Source organism: Tasmannia lanceolata, unplaced genomic scaffold, assembly GCF_043159265.1.
Source record: "Tasmannia lanceolata isolate RefF3 unplaced genomic scaffold, GAP_Taslan_0.1 ptg000005l, whole genome shotgun sequence".
NCBI classification, from domain to species: Eukaryota; Viridiplantae; Streptophyta; class Magnoliopsida; order Canellales; family Winteraceae; genus Tasmannia; species Tasmannia lanceolata.
The window spans coordinates 4,102,835-4,119,474 of NW_027518682.1; the positions used below are offsets into that span (position 1 = coordinate 4,102,835).

Consider the following 16,640-nt stretch of genomic DNA (forward strand, 5'->3'; position numbering starts at 1 on the left):
CGCCTGACCCCAGCTTGCTTATCAAAAAAAAAAAGGTTCAGCAGCAAGCGAAGCTGTGCTGGGATGCATACGGGCTAGGGTGACTGTATGAAGCTTGAAAGTCATGGTGTGCACACAGGGGGCACGTGTTATAACGCGCCTGCGCTTGCACTAGCCCCGGGAGGGTATGCATGCCCATGGGGACATACTGAAGCCTCTAAAACTTGCTTGATCAATAAGCAATTACCATGTTGCCCTTGAGCGGGTGGCAACGATCCGTAAATACCGCTTCTTACTGGGTCTCTTGTTTAGTGCGGGAAATTACTTTGCTGCCCTTTTCACATGGAGCTTTCCGATTGGGTGGTTATTTTCTTCCCCATCACATAACATTCAGGAGCCGAATAAAATTATTAAAAAATAGGTTAAAGTATTCAAAGGGAATACTTTTAAATTTCAGGGGGGGGGGAGAGAGAGAGAGAGAGAGGCTGATTTTATCTTGGATTTCTTCAAAATTGTAGATGGTAGACGAGAGAAGAAATTGACCAGTCATTTTTTGATTTCTCACCCTTCTTTCCGACGGCAAAAGAGCATGAGATCGTCCCATGTTTCCAGGTTTTAGAAATCTCAGGATGTGGGAGAGATTTCTAAAACCTGGATTTCTCACTTCAAATACAAGTGTATGAGTGTACACATTGCCTTCATATCTTACTAGTGAATTTGCATAATCATTTAAACAAGATTTGGTTTTGAAAATAAAGACAAAATGAATTCACCAACGATTTGGTCATTTCTACAATGATATATGCATTTGGTGGTGATCCTTTGGTCACTTCCTTGTATTCCTGCGCATCTCTTTATTTTTCATTTTGAAAGGGAGATGAGAAATTCGCACCCCCCTAGGATAATTCATGCCCCTGTCAAGAGCTAATTAAAAATAAGTGTAAGACAAGGTAACCCTAATTTAAAATTTGTTAAATACTCAAGATTTGCTAACCCTAATTTAATCACGCAATCTAATCTACATTCTGATAGATTTGATTTAGCCTCCTTCGCCACCAAGTTTAGTCGCACAAAAACAATCCATTTTTAGCTGCTGACGTCAGCTTTATCTTACCCATTTCTACCCCTCATTACAGAGACGTGTACATTTTACAACCCCTATTTTGCTAAAATAAACCAGGTGCGTATTTTTCTACAGCACCGTTCTACAAAAATAGCTTGATATGTGTGGATATTACAGCAAGGCGCATTGTAGCTTCTATCCATAATAGATAACCTCGTTTTGCCACGTCACCCGAAATAATAAGAAATCAAAATCGATAACAACATTCTCTTTCCTTCCACGCGCATTCCATCTCACGCTAAAGAGAGAAACAAAAACAAGAAACCTCAATATGCTTCTTTCTTCTTCTTCCTCTCTCCTTATTTCCCCTCTCAATAAAATTCCTCTCAGGCCTTCCAATTTTTCTCATAATTCCAAAACCCCCTCAAAATTTCCTCACAATTCCATTAACATGAGCTGGCTTGGAAAACTAGGGTTAGGGTTTGGAAACCGGGCTACTGTGGCCATGGATTCTTCTTCTTCTACTTCTTCGATAGCTCAAGGGCCGGACGATGATATTCCGGCGCCGGGGCAGGAGTTTGCGCAGTTCGGCGCCGGATGTTTTTGGGGCGTCGAGCTCGCTTTTCAGAGAATTCCGGGCATTAGCAAGACGGAGGTGGGTTATACTCAAGGGTTTTTGCATAATCCCACTTATAATGATGTTTGTGCGGGAACTACCAATCATTCTGAGGTTGTTAGGGTTCAGTTCGATCCTAAGCAGTGCAGTTACGACAATCTGCTCGACGTGTTTTGGGAACGCCACGATCCCACGAATCTCAATCGCCAGGTATCTTGCTTTTCTGTTTTGAATTAGGGTTTAAGAGAGGGGCTTTTCTTTTTATTGATTTAGGGTGAGTTTGGATGTATATCCAGATTGCAATTTGGGTGTTTTAAGATTGTGTACACGCCAATCTTCGAAGTTTCGTGTCGCAATAGAATTGAAATTTCAATTTGGGCCTTTTGAGATTGTGTACACTGTAATTTTCGAAGGTAAGTTACCTACACACTACCTTAAAATACAGTGGGGGCCCACATTGTTTGGGTGATCCAAACAATTCATTTGAATGGTCCTCACATAGATAGGGTGTCCACAAAAAATCAGATCCATAGGATCATCCCAACCCTACGATTTGTGGAGGTAAAATGGACGTGTATAAACCTTCACAAATTAGTCCATTTTTTGCCTCCATAGTTTGAATGGTTAGGAGATCCTATGGATCTGATTTTTGTGGACACCCTATCTATGTGAGGACCATTCAAATGAATTGTTTGGATATATATGAGAGAACATTTCATACACACTTGTGTTGGTAAGTTACCTACACACTACCTTAAAATACAGTGGGGGCCCACATTGTTTGGGTGATCCAAACAATTCATTTGAATGGTCCTCACATAGATAGGGTGTCCACAAAAATCAGATCCATAGGATCATCCCAACCCTACGATTTGTGGAGGTAAAATGGACGTGTATAAACCTTCACAAATTAGTCCATTTTTTGCCTCCATAGTTTGAATGGTTAGGATGATCCTATGGATCTGATTTTTTGTGGACACCCTATCTATGTGAGGACCATTCAAATGAATTGTTTGGATCACCCAAACAATGTGGGCCCCCACTGTATTTTAAGGTAGTGTGTAGGTAACTTACCTACACAAGTGTGTAGGAAATGTTCTCTCATATATATATATATAAATATGAACATCGCTTAACTCGTGGATAATTACCAGGAATTCATTTGGTGCAGACAAAACGGCTCGTGTTATTGGAAAACTTGTACTAAAACTATTAATGAAACGTCTTGATCAGAATGCTTTTCCATATTGGTATGTTTTGTTCCGTTTCCTCTGTACCAGATGAAACAGAACAATGAAATGCCATGTTTTGTCCTAAATTGACCTTTCTTTTTAAAATCATAGAAAAGCCCCTCAATGGCTAATGTTGGTTCTTTACAACTTTGACCTTACTTTTTTACTGTTTTATAGCTATTTGAAGAGTATTTGTGTATTTTTATCCCCAAAAACGAATGAGAGGTGTAAAAACTCAACAAACCCTCTTTTTTCTTCACTTTGTAGAGAGTTTTGGGATTTTAAAGACTTTTTTTATATGATAGAAAATTTTATTAAGAAAATACGCGAACCCGACGACCGAGATGGTCAATATAAAGAAAAAAAAAGCAAAAAAACAAAGAAGACTACAACAAACATATAGAGGATCTCAAGGAGGGAGAACGCTAATAATCCCCAAACGATCCCTACCAACTCCTGCTCAGGCTAACCGGTCCGTATCATTGTCTCCTGTTATGTAGGGCCGGCAATTTCACCCATGAAAACGGGGATCTGCCCCGCCCCGCCCTACATGAGGCGGGCATTCCCCGATTTGGGTGGGGACAGGGATGGAAACAATTCCCCAGAGCGGGGATGGGATGTAGCTGGGCCCACCCCGCCCCGTTACCAATCCCTCAATGTGTTAGTGCTTTTATCATAAAATTAGGAACATTAAACATTTTTTATAGGTTAGTGATATTGTTAAATGCACAAACTCATATTGTCTTTTACCATTTAAACTGCTGTCAAAACTCAAAAGTAATTACAGTTTCCAAAAAAACTCTTTGAAGCCAATTTAAAAAGAAAGGACAAGGCTGATTTCGTGCAACTATTAAAACAGGCAGTGCCAATATCATTAGCCCTTTTAGTTTTTAATGCATAGGGCTTAGATTTAGGCATTCATTTTTATGCCAAACATCCATTTCATTGTTTCTACATTTTAGGCAGTAGAATCCTCTTTAATTATTTGAGTCCTATCATCTGTTTTGGACACACAATCGGTTCTCAAAATGACAAAAACCAAAACAAACCTTATTAAAGATGTAATAATTTGATCGCAATAGTCTGTTTGCGGAAATGGGGTGGGGATTTTGTCCCCGTAGCGTGCAGGACGGGGACTAGATATTCTCCGCGGGGAGGGGATGGAAATTCCCTGCCATTCTCCGGAGCGGGGGAGGGGACGGGACGGGGAGTGCAACATCCGGCCCCGTCCCACCCCATTACCAGCCCTACTGACATGCTGGAAGCAAACCGGAAGACCCTCCACTCGGTCGTGAATCTCATTGATTGTACGGGCAAATCTCCGAGGATCAAGGCGACTCCCGTCCATCCACCTGATGACATTAAGGGAGTCTCCCTCTATAATCAACCTGCCCAAGCCTCTACCCTTTGTGATCCTGATGTGTGTAGCACCGTCGTTAATTCTACTTCAATGGAGTCTGTCATACCAATGGGCCCGAGAAAGCCTACCTAGTGAAACTCATCTCATCCTTGAGAGCTTCCCCTACTCTAGTCAGCCTCAGATTAGCCAAACTCAAACCATCGAAGTTAAGCTTTATCATTCATAGCCTAGGAGGGATTTTAGATACCTTTTTCCTTGAGCTTGTTTTTTTGCGTTTTCTCCCTAATGATTAAGTGGAATCAAAATCCATTGCTTCTGGTAGCTTTCTTTCATCAAAACGAAGCTAATAGTGATGGATTAGTTTGTGATGTGCACTCTTTCATCCTCTCTCCTCCCATTTCTTAAAAAATGAGCCCCCCCCCCCCGAACCCTCAAGTTGTGCTACTCTCTGCAACTCCCAACCAGCTTAGTGTGGAACTGGATCTGCGTACGGCGTATCTACTACAAAGTGTGCAATCAAACTTGTCAATCAATCACTAACAGGATACAAGGCATTTGCACAACAACATGCTATATTTTAGCTTTTGTTTGTATTCTTTTGTGTTTGAAAGATAAGATGTGATCTGTGAGAAATTTGAATAATTAAATCTTCATTTTTTTTGTAACGTAGTTAGGATATAGCTTTTTTATGATTAAATTTCTTAGTTCCCCTTCCCTTTTCCCAATCTCTTTTCAATTCTATTATTGTCCAACCATCTGCTTCCACTATCGTCTGTTGTTCTCCAATCTTGATTTCAAATCTTGAGTTCTTCATTTCAGATCTTGATTCTTGATTTTAAATTTTGATTCTTAATTCTTGTTTCTTGATCTTGACTTCTTGAATATGAAATGTGTCATATAATTGTGTTTCTTGATTCTAAAACATTTTTCTTGAATCTGAAATCTAAGACCCTAGAGCATTCTCCTATGGTTCTTTATTCATCCCCTTTGAGTTTTTGGTGTTCACTTGCCGTGCCCTGCTTTCAGAAGCTATGTGGGTTCACATCAGTTCATGGTTTGGCATCCCTTCCTTTTCTGCCACTTCTCTATTTGAACTATGTGTCTTGCGGATTTCCAAAATTCAATTAAGCACTCAAGGAAAGAAATTTGCTTCGGCCGTCTACTGCTTCACTGTGTGGCATATTTGGAATGCTAGAAACCAAACAAAGTCCAATAGCTTAAAGGTTTCTAGGTTTCACATCATCCAAGATATTAAGAGTCGGAGAAATGAGTTAGCAGCTACTTATCAAATTATGGAACGAGGATCCTAGATTATGTTTGTTCCTGATCAACATTTTCAAAATGGGCATCCGATCAAGGTCCCCCCAGATCAGTCATCCTGACTGCATTCAACCTCCTACGGGTTGCTTAGAACTAATACTGATGGAGCTTCGAAATCTGATTCAAACTCGGCTGGATGCAAGTATTATCTGATATTCTTTTGCCAGTTTTGTCTTGTGTGCTGTTACAATCTAAGATCTAGCACCAAGTCTTATGCAAATCTCTCAGTTATCCAATTTTTTTTCATCGGGTCCGGGTGGAGAACAAAGATCTCGAGCGACCAATCCGGCTGAACAACTCTAAAGATAAAGAAGTATTGTTAATTTCTTCATACTCATTCGAAGTTCGAACTACCATAGTTTATAAGGGTATTCAATTAGCTATACTTTGCTTTGGCAATAGCCCACATTGGATTGAGAGTGATACTTATGCTGATCCCTTTGCAGTTTATAAGGGTATTTGATTGGATATACTTCACTTTGGCAATAGCCGACATTAGATTGAGAGCGATTCTTCCTTTGCTGTTAATGCCATTCATAAGAAATCCAAGGTTCCATGGATCACCTCCGCTATCATCAACAAAAGTGATTCTGTGCTGGAAAATTCCAAATGGACCATTTCCGACATATATAGAAAGGCAAAAGGGCTACTAACTGGTTCTCAAATGAGGGCCCAACTCTAATTCTACTTGCACGTTATGATGTTCTCCCAATAGTGATATCCCAAATTCTTGTGGAAATTGCGAATGGAATGCCTCAGTTTCGATTCCATTAGCTGGTTGCTGAACTAGTAGCTGTTAGTTCTCTGGTTGGAGTTTTTCTCATTCTGGTTTTTTCCTCTTTTATTGTATTTTATGATTTAGCTGGTTGGCTTGGGCCACCAGTTTCTTGTTGACTCTTTTCTGTTTGCTTGTTATTCTTTGCTTTTCCTGCAAAAAATAAAGAGCTTCTCTTGCATCGTATATCCTATGGGTGTTTCTCCATCCCTTCTTTATTATATCTTTGCTAACCCAGTAGAAAAACAGAGAATGAACAAGGAGTTCCTGGACTCATCATTAACTATAAGCCCCTCAATGGACCTATTCACTGGATTAGGAATCCTATACAAAGTTCATTGGAAAAAAAAGGAATCCTATAGAAAAATACTTAACAGCAATCTCTAGAATCCATAGAAACTACAATCTTCAGTACATTGAACCCCAAACCCAGATTTTGATGAGAAAAAACTGCTGAAAACACATGGATAAAATCGATTTCATCTCTCCCATGCGGTAACACATGTCAAATACCAATACCATACTCTTCAGAGTTCTAACTAAGAATATAGTTCGTCCATAAACAAGGAGCAGATCCTGAATACTTTTATACTGTGAAGAATATTTAAGAAAAGCTTCTTGCCTTTATGATTGATCAAAATTAACTCATCATCTTTCCAAGATCATTGGGAGGAAATCCAAAATATGAAGAAAAATTGCAAAAAAAAATAAAAATAGAGAACTTGAGTGATTGAAGTAAGAAACTAATGGTGGCCTAGAGGTTTTTTATCCTACTAACTCTCAAAAATGAAAATTGATGGAATGATGCTGTTAATTCCGGTCTTTACTGAACTGCACTAGAATGCCATTGGTCATACCAACTGTTAAGTTTCGATCAGATATGCTTCCAAGCAACTCGGCTCCCAGGTACAAGAAGATTAAATCAAAGAGTAAAGGAAAACAAAGGAAATCTCACACTATCATAAAATATAGCCTTTATTTATTTATTTTTTGAATGGTAACAAATTTCATTAAAAATGGCAAACCGAGAAAGTCCACCAAGAGAATACAAAGATAAACAGAAATACAAAATATCAAAATTATAGGGCCCTATCAAGGAGGTAAAAATAAAAAAACTCAAGATCCTGCTATGAACTCCTTCCCTAGGGAGTTTGTCGGCAATGCCATTAGCAGATCTTCTCACATGCACATACGTGATAGAGGACCCTTCAGATCCATGTTTAATCTCGTCGAAGAAACGAGCAAATCTCCAGGGAGGAACTAGAGAACCCTTGAGCCATCTTATGACATTAAGCGAGTCTTCCTCTATTATTGTTTGGGCCAAACCATCTCTGCCCAGATGAATTATACCTTGATAAACTGTCCTTACCTCTGCTTCACTAGCATCTGCTAAACCAATAGGCCCTGAGAAAGCCCATATTACCTCCCCCGAGGAGTCCCTAAGAACACCCCCATCCCAGCTGGCCCAGGGTTACCAAAACTAGAGCCATCAAGATTCAGCTTCCTCATCCCATTGGGAAGTGGCTACCAGTGTTGCACAATCAAGGATTGGTTTCCCTTGCTATTACATATCATTGTCCATCCTTCCCATAAATCAAAAGCTGAAACAAAGCGGAACAAAGGGAGAGACTTTGCCCTATAACTTTGATAAAGAGAAAATAATATGATTTGGCCACTCCTTCGAAAACTCTGTCATTCATTTCTTTCCAAAGTACCCACATGGTAGCTAATAAAGAAATCGACCAAAGCTGTCCCTTTTTCCTCCAAGGGACCGACTGTGAACCCTCAAGTAAGTCTTGAAGCTTAGAGGGGAATACCCAACTCATTCTAAACCTGGACAAAATCCCACCCACACCTCCCTAGCAACTTTGCAATGGATAAAGATATGGTCCACACATTCTCCCGCCTCAATTCACAAGGCACAATGGTCTACAATTAACATCTTACGGGCCCTTAGAAAGTCAATTGTTTGGATTCGACCACGGAGCGCCGCCCAACTGAGTGCACAGACCCTTGGAGGAGCTTAGATTTTTCATACTTTTGCTTCAATTGGAGACACGGGACAACTTGAGAAGAAGTGACTCGTGCCAAGTTTATGAGAGAGAGCACCATTTAAGATGGTTTAGGCACATCCAACGTAGGCCTTTGGATGCTCCAGTGAGAAGAAGTGACTCGTGCCAAGTTGATGGAGTAAAAAGAGGTAGGGGTAGACAGAAAACAACTTGGGTAGAAACATTGAGGAAAGACTTGACGGCTAGGAACATAACAGAGAACATGACCATGGATAAGATAAAATGGAAGAAAATGATCCATGTAGACGAACCCAACTAGTGTCAGGATTAGACTTAGTCAATTTGAGCCGGGTAGATCCTTTCACGGTTTCACCTTCTTCATGAAAATTTTCTAAAGGATTCATCAGCCAACCCCAACTAGTTTGGGACAAAGGCTTAGTTGAGTTGAGTTGAGTTGAGTTTGGAGACAGAGGACAAGGAACCAGTTGGCTGTAGAAAGATTTGACTGGAAAAACCCGGTAGAATCCCAGATACACACTCTCTTATCAGACAAGAAGAGCTGATATACGTTCCTTCTAACAACTGAAAAAGCCTTTTGACTGACGGCAGTTCTCTATCAAAAAAGTTTCTTCTGAAAGCAGGCTTTGCTTTCATATCACTCAACAAAAGAATACAATAGCTTACAGCCTCACCATTCAAAAGAAGAAAAAAAAGAGCTTACAGCCTACACTCATTGAACTCTTGCTCTAAAAAGTAACTTTCAAAAACTAAAAGGAATCTTGAATTGCTCCTTTTATATACCTGCAAACACCTGCAGCTTGGGATCCTGCCACCCATATCGATTAGACACGTGTGAGCCTCAAGAGCCGACTTATTCTCTTTCTAGAAGATTCTATAGAAATGGAATCTTCTTAGAAGTTTCTTTCGTAAGCACCTTATGTGATCAAGAGTCAGCATCATTTGTAAGTCATTGCCCATGTCATCACTAAGCATACCATGTGCTATCCCTTGCTTCTACTTTCATCTGCATTGGAGTAGCCGTCATTGGATCATGGTTAACCATTACTACTTGGAGCTGAATGTGTCCATAACCTCCTCCCCTTCAGTGCTTTATCACAATAATACATTCATTCATCAATAACATCCGAATCACTGACTTTTTGTTTCCACACTTCACTCCTTGTCCTGGAGTCTCATGCCGTTCACATTGATTTACGTGACGGCCAATCTTTTCACTCTCTACTCCAACCTTTGTATTCAATATGCATGTACTTAACATTGTGGCTTGTTTTTTGTTGTCTGATAATATTATTCATGCAAAAAAATTATGTCTCTCATTGAGCCATGTGTTGAAATATGGTTTTAGGACTAATACAAACTTCTCTTAACTAACCTCTTCTCCTTCCTTTTTTTGTGTGTGCTGGTTGATGTAGAATTTAAAAAAATTAGTAGCGACGCATTGGGTACTTGTTCTTGCTCAATGTGTGTACTGTGTAGGGGTTTGCTAGTCAATTTTGTGGTCAGCCATTTCGTGGCTCACTTTTGCAGGAGAGATCAGACACCTCGTAGCTCTCTATTGCAGATTTTGGTTGCAAATTGCAATATTTCGTCCCATTAGAGCAACTAATAGAGCTTTTCTAGTATGAATTATTTGCAATTAGACAAGTGTTGAGCTAATTGTTGGTGCTTGATAAGGTGACTTCAATATTAGTCGTTGGCTATATGAATGAACATTTGGGAGCACATGACCACAAGCGTGTATAAAATCTCAGGTCCGTGAGTTTCCAAGGCCTATATTATCTCCCTTTTAATGGATCTGATCTTTGTTGCTTGAGGAGGGGAAGTTAATCTAGTAGTGAAGGCGAGGAAGTGCAAATGTTAAAGAGGGTAGGAAGTGGGAGCACACTGAGTAGAAGACTACTGGTACTATTGTTCATGGATTTGTGCTGCTTGAGTGTTTCTAATGGTATGGTTTTTCACCTGGCGTGGGGGAAATGGTACGTCTCCAGCGGTAGTGTTTATAACTATATATGTCATGGCGAATGCATTTCATGCATTCTTAATTGGCCATGGAGACAAAATGTGTATCGTAAATTCACATGAACATTTTGCGCAGCTGCATTGTGTTGATCTCATAAAGCATTTCACGCATTCTATAGTTTTTATTCTCCTCTGTATATGACCATCTCAATCTTTTTCTAATGATATAATTTACCATTATTTAAGATGCTAAGATTACAATATCGTTCTAAAAGAAGTATTTTATCTACATTCACGTGTTCTGCAATTATGAGGTGGTAATTAATTACAAAAATAGTTGTGTTCTGTTATTATGTGTAGGTGCGTGATTAGTTTTTCGTATTATTGTCATGCCTGCCTAACTGTAATAAAGATGTGCCACCACTACCAGAACCATTCTCACTAATTTATGTTTTCGTATTATTTCCATGCCTGCCTAAAAGCAATAAAGATGTGCCATCAGAACCATTCTCACTACTTTATGCAACGGAAAAGGGCAGATAGAGCAAACATCACATCGATGGTGCTCTACTCAGATGCACTAATTAATGCCTTGGAGAGCCCAAGAGCTACTGGATGGGCAGAAAGTTGCCATGCATTTTCCCACATATTATCTCAACCCTATCCATCTTTGGCAGTTCTTTGTTCTAATGGATGGATTTCTTATGTGCTCTCTCTTTGCAGGGAAATGATGTGGGAACTCAATACAGGTCAGGAATATACTTCTACACGCCGGAGCAGGAAAAAGCGGCAAAGGAGTCCCTGGAGAGGCAGCAGAAGCTCTTGGATAGAAAGATTGTTACTGAGATTCTGCCAGCAAAGAAATTCTACACGGCAGAGGAATACCATCAGCAGTATCTTGAAAAAGGAGGGCGCTTTGGTTTCAAACAGTCCGCAGAGAAACAATGCAATGATCCAATAAGATGCTATGGTTGAGTTGTATTTTTGACATTCTCTTTGAGGTTTGTATCCCAACATGGACAAAATTCTGTGCATCCTACCCTCAACTGAAAATTTAATTTTCTTAGCTATATGTCATTGTAATTAATCCTGGTTATGTGTGTAGTTATCTTCCCGAATTTATGTAATATCAAGGCTCTTCATTTGCTTCTTCTTTTTCTTCTCTATATTTGTTCTTGCTGCAAACATCAACATTAGCTTTTCTAGGCAGGTCTGTTTGGTTTCTCATTTTCTTGGATTTAATAGGTGTTTTGATCGGTTTTGGGGTGTCACATCATCTACTTGGGGAAGAACTTGATTGCACTGGGATGGGAGCAATTTATTTTACTCACGCTGGCTTATCAGATTAAGGGCTACAAAAACCAAGTCTTCAGCTTCTCTTGGAGGGATATCCTAAAGAGGGCCCTATTAGATAAAGGGATTGGATCATCTGACCAAGGTGGGACACCAGCTTTGGGTCCACATGGCACAAGTTGGGCCCAAAATGAGACAATTAAGGGCAAACCTAATTCTTATCTTCTGTTTAGGATTTTTAGTTTAAATGGGTGTTAAATTTAGGGAAATGAGATCAGCGCAACCATTTTTTGATGATTGCACTGATCTATCTTGTCTTTTATTATTTAAAGAGCTGTCAAAGATTATTGCAGTTCGCAAAAAGCTCTTACAGACCAATTAAAAAGGAAAAGACATTATTAAAGCATCATTTGTGCAATTATTAAAGCATGGCTGTGCTGATATCATTTCCCTAAATTTATTTAGGGTCGAAAAGAACAGTCACCGTCGGGATCAATGGTAACATGCAATTTTTGGGTAATTTTGGGTCCCACAGGGAAACTTGTATGTGAAATCAAGACAGTTGATCTAATAGAAGATCAGGAGGTAACTCACGCGATCTTGGTCCCACCACAAATGGAAATCAATTATATAAAGTTAAAAGAGTACAAAAATCAACATTTTAGCTTTCCCGAGGTGGAATCATGTAGAGAACCTAGAATCATCCGGTCAAGGTGTTCTCAACACATTGGAGGTACAAGTGGGACTCTGCTTTGAGTAGGGAGTATAACATAAGTAAAACTCTCTTGTCCACTCTACCCATTTTTCATTGGCTCTGTTTGGTTACAGGTATTTACCTCAAGAGTCGTGGTGTAAGTAGCCGACAGTGAGGAGACAAGCGTTGGATTTACCTGGAACTTATGTCGTAGACTAGTGGCACCCAAATGCCAATCAAAGCCATCCTGGCTTTTGTGCGACCAAACAGACCCCAAGGTGGAGGCAATGTGGGCCCAGCATGTCCCACCAGTTGAAATTGCTGGACTAGTTATTGATCACTTCATTTAAATGAACAAATTCTCTCCAATTAACTATTAAGATAAGATTAGAAAGGCAATTAAAAAAGGGTACTTGCTTTAGACAACAACCTAATTTAATAGCAAGGTATCTATGAAGGAGAGAGCACCTTTTCTTTTCTCCATGCCAAAGTCAAAAAAGGTCATTTCTTTTCAAAAGGGGAGCATCCAACTATCCAACCCTTATCCCTCAATGCCATCACCGGCCCACGTACTGCGATTCTCTACATAGAAAATCTACTTTATTATCATTTTAACATCTCCACCCCACCTTGAATGAAACAAATGCAGTTGTGTTTGCACTATCCAACATTGATATGGGGTTCCCTTTGCTTCTTCAAGGGGAAAGCTATAAAAAGTAACCTTTTTTTTTTCTCAACTCTGCTTTGGTGTTAGGCACATCTAAGGTTGACAGAAACTTTATAAAATCACGGGCTTAGGTTGAACGTTGCTCCTTTTGTTGGGTGGTTGAGACCAGAGAAGATATAACATAATGAATTGCTTATGTTCAATAACCTACCTAGGCCAGGTGACCTCTGCTATCTTGGATGCCACCCTATAATATTTACAACTTACCTTTTGCTTCGTTTCTTTCACCGTAAAATGGGCATAGAACAAATTTTAGGCCCATTATTTCCCTTAAAAATGGGTGTAAAGTTTGTTTTACGCCCATTTCCTGAAGAAACAGAGCATTTATTATAATGTTACATGAGGAATGCTAACTACTTGCAAAAACCAGCTACAAGGGCGTCTCCATTGAACCACCTCACCATGGTGCATTTATAATAGAATTGAGAAATATGAAATTAAACCACGTTTGGATGCCTCATGTTTTGGTATTTGGATTTGGATTTGAGTTTTGAATACAAAATACGTCAATCATCCTCATGCTCATATTATGAGAGAGAGAGAGAGAGAGAGAGACACCGGGGGCGGTGTTCCTCTTGAAAAAGAAGACAAGAAGGTTGGGATTTCTCTCGTGGTTTCCTTTTGTAACAGAAAAGGAGGTTTTCTTTCTTGTATTGAGAAAGGGGTATTTTGAGAGAGAGGGTTTCCGCGGAAGTGACAAAGTGGGTTATGGGCTTATGGGATTGTGCTAATCCTGCGTTTGTAATCTTGTTATCTTTTTCTCTAATAGTGGATGAAGTGATCTCATCCGTGGAGTAGGCCATTGTGCCGAAGCACGCAAATTCGTGTGTTCTCTTTGTGTGTTGCTCTTTTGTGATTCTAGTGGTTGTTTTCATATTGCCTTTGATTGTGTTATTGGATCGGATTTGTTCTCCGATGTAGTTTTTTCCGCACACAAACAATGACAAATGGCCACCGGTAACCCACCGAATTAGCCCAAACTAGTATGTGCAACAAATCAAGTGTGTAATGAAATAAATAAAGAAAACAAGAAATCAAGAGGCAGAAGAGATTTATGTGGTTCGGCACTTGGCCTACATCCACGGGCACAATCCAACAAGTAAAGATTCACTAATAATGATGGGAAATTACAAACAAGAGTGAAAACCCTTACCTCTCCAACAATGGTGAAAACCCCACCAACACTCTCTTCTTACAACAAAGCAAAAAAACCCAATTCTCTCTTCACATAGTCTTCACAACCCGAAAAACACCATCAAAGAAACCCAATAACTTTGGATCCAAGCTCTTGCAAGAGAAGAAGAAGAAAACCCTTGGAGAAAGAAAATTGCTCTTCTCGTAGAGAAAAGCCCTAACTTTTTCTATATAATATAAATCTCAACTAAAGATAGAGAATTTATATGGTGGCCGACTGTCAAACAACAAGGGCAGAAAGAGAAAAAACTCTCCCCCTTGATTTTTTATCCAGATCAAACCCCCCTTTTTGACTTTCCCCTTCATATAAAATCAAGGGGGTTGATATTTTCTCTCTCAGCCCTTTATATGTAAAGGGCACGGCCACCATATAATTACTCCTGTAGATAAAAGCCCTCTTTAGTTAACTAAATAAACATATTCCAAAAATGTCCCATCATAAAGAAGTTAATACCATATGATTTTATATTACTAAGCCATCATGGCACCTATTTTTTGGGTTGGCCATACACAAGGCACATCCCTTTGTTATGTTGGTGGTATACATGGATTTTTAACATGAAGGAGTTTTGAAGACATGATGTGCCAAGCAAGTGTTCTTCATGGAAAAAGAGGAACCCTTTCTCTTTTGGATAAGTCAGTAGAGGGGTACCACCGTTAGGGTAGGGCTGAGAGCCCCTTCTCCGGCCACATTTCCGGCCGGATTCCGGCCGTGCCGCCACTTCCACCGCCCGTCCAATCGGATCTTGGCATCCCACCACCATCTTCTCCACCCTTTCCTCCATAAACCCATCGCAAACCCTCTTCTACACCTTTACCTCCATTAAACCCATCTCAAACCCTCTTCTTCACCCTTTCCTCCATTAAACCCATCTCAAAACCCTAACCCACCCACCCAGATCCGACCTCACCCCATCTTCTTCTCAGCCAAAAATCTGAGCAGAGAGGGTGGGGGGTATTTTCTGAGTGTGAAAGAGAGCTTGGAGGAGGAGGGAAATCCCATTTTCTTTAAGATCTAGTGAAGGAGTGGAGTTCGTTGACGAACTCGGTAAGGCTCACGAGCGTTCTTCTTCTAAAGTTGGGTCTCACCATGAGAGAAGAACATGAAGCATCAGTTCTGGGACCCCTTGAGGATTCGGATGATGAACCTGCTCAAAAGAATTTTGGTAACTTGAAGATCAACTGGTCCCCGGGCATTCTGAGAAACTCCAAAAAATTTCTCGTTCAGGCATCTTCTGGATTGTTGGAAACTCTGGATTCCAGCTTACCTGAGCTGCTGGACGAAGAGCAACAGCCATTGACCTTCACTCAGTTCATCCAATACAAGTTAAGTAAAGTAGAATCCCTAAGTGAAAGACTTCTCAAAATCAAAGCCCTTGTTGACAATGAAAATATAGATAACTCCTTGACCTTGAAAGCCAAATTGGACATCCTAAAAGAGATTGATGCCGAGATTTTTCACTCTCCAGCCCATTCTATCCTTTCTACTGAGTCCAGTTCCTCATCAAAAAAGAAGAGTAAGAACAAGAAGAGTAGAAAGAAGGCCAAAGCTCTTTTTCAGCAGCAAATTGAAGATGAGGAAGAAATCTTCTCTAGCTATGAAGATAGATTGAAAATCAGTCTGGCTGCTTCTCAAACTGGAAACCCTCCATTTGTTGAGGATTCTGCCATTGCTGTGGAAAAAACCTCCAGTCCAAACCAGGAATCCAACTTCACAATCCACTCCAATGGTTTGGACAAAACCAAATCCAGTTTCGTGCATTACCCTTTGGTTATTGCCCAAGATCCTGTTGGTGTTCTTCTTCAATCAGAGCTCCATCAGTCAAAGAATGACCCAACAAAAATTGAGAAGCTTCCGGCATTAAATGGCAACGACAGCTCTTGTACTACCCTCTTAAATGAAAAGGACTCTCCTAGCTCTTCTTCTTGGCTTTGTCCTGTGGATCCAACTTCCAACTTCGTTTTGGGTGATGAGAAGACACTTTTGTTGACAGCTAGTACTCTCCCCTTACACCCTTGCACTGATCCTAAGGCTGCTAGCTTACAACCTAGTACTGGAGCATTAAATTCAGCAGGAGGTACTGATGTTGCCATAACTGCCATGTCTGCTGGTCAAATGAAATCCTACACAGTGCAGAGTACTAGTGCGGTCATTACTGGTTCAGCTTTGAATTCAAAGACTTGCTTGTTAGGTGGACCCTTGGTGAAATCCACCAAAGCTAGTCTAGCTCATGATTCTCAAGGCTGTGCTGGAAAGGGAGGGGAATCAACCCATCTTTCTTCCAGTTTTGAAATCAGTGATAGCACTGCCGCTCTTTACCCGCATTCTTCATATCCCATTGAAAAGGACCTCCATGGTCTTCCTACCATTGCTAATCATGGATCTCCTGTGGAT

At 40.2% G+C, this 16,640-nt stretch overlaps 1 protein-coding gene across 1 annotated transcript; it reads left to right on the plus strand.

Annotated features, from left to right (window-relative positions):
• The first annotated feature begins 1,295 nt into the window (after positions 1-1,295).
• Positions 1,296-11,487, plus strand: LOC143877138 (peptide methionine sulfoxide reductase A1-like). The gene is made up of 2 exons (XM_077379001.1): positions 1,296-1,868; positions 11,061-11,487. The coding sequence occupies exons 1-2, from the start codon at positions 1,374-1,376 to the stop codon at positions 11,310-11,312; spliced, it is 747 nt and encodes a 248-aa protein (XP_077235116.1). The 5' UTR covers positions 1,296-1,373; the 3' UTR covers positions 11,313-11,487.
• The last annotated feature ends 5,153 nt before the right edge of the window (positions 11,488-16,640 follow it).